The sequence below is a fragment of the Chinchilla lanigera genome, unplaced genomic scaffold (assembly GCF_000276665.1).
Source record: "Chinchilla lanigera isolate Chin_1 unplaced genomic scaffold, ChiLan1.0 scaffold00044, whole genome shotgun sequence".
Lineage (NCBI taxonomy): Eukaryota > Metazoa > Chordata > Mammalia > Rodentia > Chinchillidae > Chinchilla > Chinchilla lanigera.
In genome coordinates this window covers 6,768,298-6,770,405 of record NW_004955445.1, presented here as the reverse complement: position 1 = coordinate 6,770,405, position 2,108 = coordinate 6,768,298, and the positions used below count along the sequence as shown (strand labels likewise).

The following is a 2,108-nucleotide window of genomic DNA, read 5'->3' as shown; positions in this document are numbered from 1 at the left end:
CTTTTAGATACATTATCCATGCTGGCTTACAGTAACTCTTTTCTCCCTTTCCCGATTGCCTGTCTTGTATTTTGCACTTTGTTTGTATATTGAGGTTTCCCTACAGGAGAGCCATGTGATATTTAAGCTCGTGTGTGTGATTTGCTCCACTTAACATGACGGTCTCAAGGTACATCCATTTTCCTACAGATGGCTCAAGTTTACCCTTCTTTACGGCAGGGCAGTGCTCCATTCCAAGTGCCCAGATTTTCTGTGGGCTTGCATGGGTAAAGAATGCAAAGAAGCCGGGCATGGTGGCGCACGCCTGTAATCCCGGCACTCACCCAGGAGGCTGAGGCAGGAGGATTGTGGCGAGTTCGAGGCCAGCCTGGGCTACAAAGTGAGCTCAAGGCCAGCCTGAACTGTGTAGTGAGACCCTGTCTCAAAAAGACCATAAATAAATAAAAATAAAGAATGCAAACAAGGGCCTATTGATGTAGAATATTCCTAACCCTGGGGCAGCGTGAGCCCCCCTGTGAACAGTGCACACCCGCAGAGCAGAGGCCCAGAGCTGGGAAAGGACTCTCCGTGTCACTGGGCTCTGAAAAAGCAACAGCAAATACACGTTACAGTGGCATATTTCACGGCCACCTGCTGCTTATTGGTTTAAAACTGTCGTGTAGGGGCTGGGGATTTAGCTCAGTGGCACAGCGCCTGCCTGGCAAATGCAAGGTCGTGAGTTCAATTCCCGGTACCGGAAAAAATAAATAAATAAATAAATAAAAATAAAAATAAAACTGCCGGGTCCCACATGGCAGTGAGTAGTCAGATGTGGCTACTAAAATTTAAATGAATGAAAATGAAATGTCAGCAGTTCCATCCCTTGGTTTAAATTTATTTTTATTTTTTGGTATATCTGATACAAGGTCTCACTGCGGGCTGTGGAGACAGGCAGCACAGAAGCTGTGACCGTCAGGGCCTGAGCCTCAGTTTACTCCCCTGTCAAACGGGGATAATAGCCACTCCAGTTGGTGGTGAGGACTAAAGGGAAAACGCATAAAGATGTGCCTTTGCCCAGCTCGGGGCGTATATTAAAACGCAACGAATGGTTCTTAAACAGGAGAACAATTCCGTGGCCCTACTCTGTCCCAGGCAGTGCTGGCTTCGAACTCGTGGTGATCCTCCTACCTCAGCCTCCCACGAGCTGAGATTACAGATGTGCCCCACCACACCCGGCTCGTTGATTTAAATTTAAATTAATGAAAATGAAATGCGTAATGCTAACCATTCCATCACGCGGCAGCGCTGGCCCCATCGCAAGGGCCCCTGGTCATTTGTGGCCAGCTTCTCCCACCTTGGAAGATGCAAATTATCTGACCTCGGCTTCCATGTGGAAAGTCCTGGGGCCACCACGGTCTGAAAGCGGGTGTGGAGGTTTGTTGGTTTGTTTGTCTTGAGACAAGGTCTTGCTGGGTAGCCCAGGCTGGCCTCGAACTCACAGCAATCCTCCTGCCTCGGCCTCCTGGGTGCTGGGATGAGCCTGCACCCAGGTGGACATTTTTACCCTTCCCGGTTGCTCCCGAGGGAAGGCCGGCCTGTCTGTAAGCGCTCAGAGCAGTTCAGTCTCCCAGGACGCCCACCTTGCTCCTCCCCGAAGCTCCCCACGCTGCGGGGTGGCCCGAGGCTCCAGGTCCCGGCCACGCCGGGCACGGAGGCCCCCGGAGAAGCCCCGTCCTGCAGGCCGAGGGCCGCGCCTTTGTGTGGCCGGGATGAGGTTATTTATGGCCATGGGGAAGATGAAAGGTTGGGTGTAGGGGGGGGGGGCTGGGAGCCGCTTCTCCCTCCAGCGGTGGCTCCCATGGGATAAATCACCGGGACCATTAACCCTTCGGGAAGGGCCTTGTAAACCTCCCCGCGCTCGCGAGGCGCCTCCCCCAGCGGCCCAGGCCTTTCCCCAGCCACTCGCAAGTCACAGTGTCACCCTCCCGCGTGCCCGCCCCACACGCAGAACCCGGACAGCGCTTTCCACGTCCCCCAGTCAGTCCTGGCCGGGGACGGATGAGCGCAAGGACATAGGACCAGGGGTGTCCCGAGCAAGCGGACAGGAGGGCCGCTTTTTCTTTGGCAGC

The 2,108-nt window shown here is 54.1% G+C and overlaps 1 protein-coding gene across 1 annotated transcript in view; it reads right to left on the bottom strand.

Annotated features, from left to right (window-relative positions):
* LOC102025057 (RBPJ-interacting and tubulin-associated protein 1-like) overlaps positions 1–1,768 on the bottom strand; it is a 17,671-nt gene extending 15,903 nt beyond the window's left edge. Inside the window, 1 exon segment of the mRNA XM_013518238.1 lies at positions 1,620–1,768. Within this exon segment, the coding sequence (XP_013373692.1) occupies positions 1,620–1,768 (149 nt within the window).
* Between the last annotated feature and the right edge of the window lie 340 nt (positions 1,769–2,108).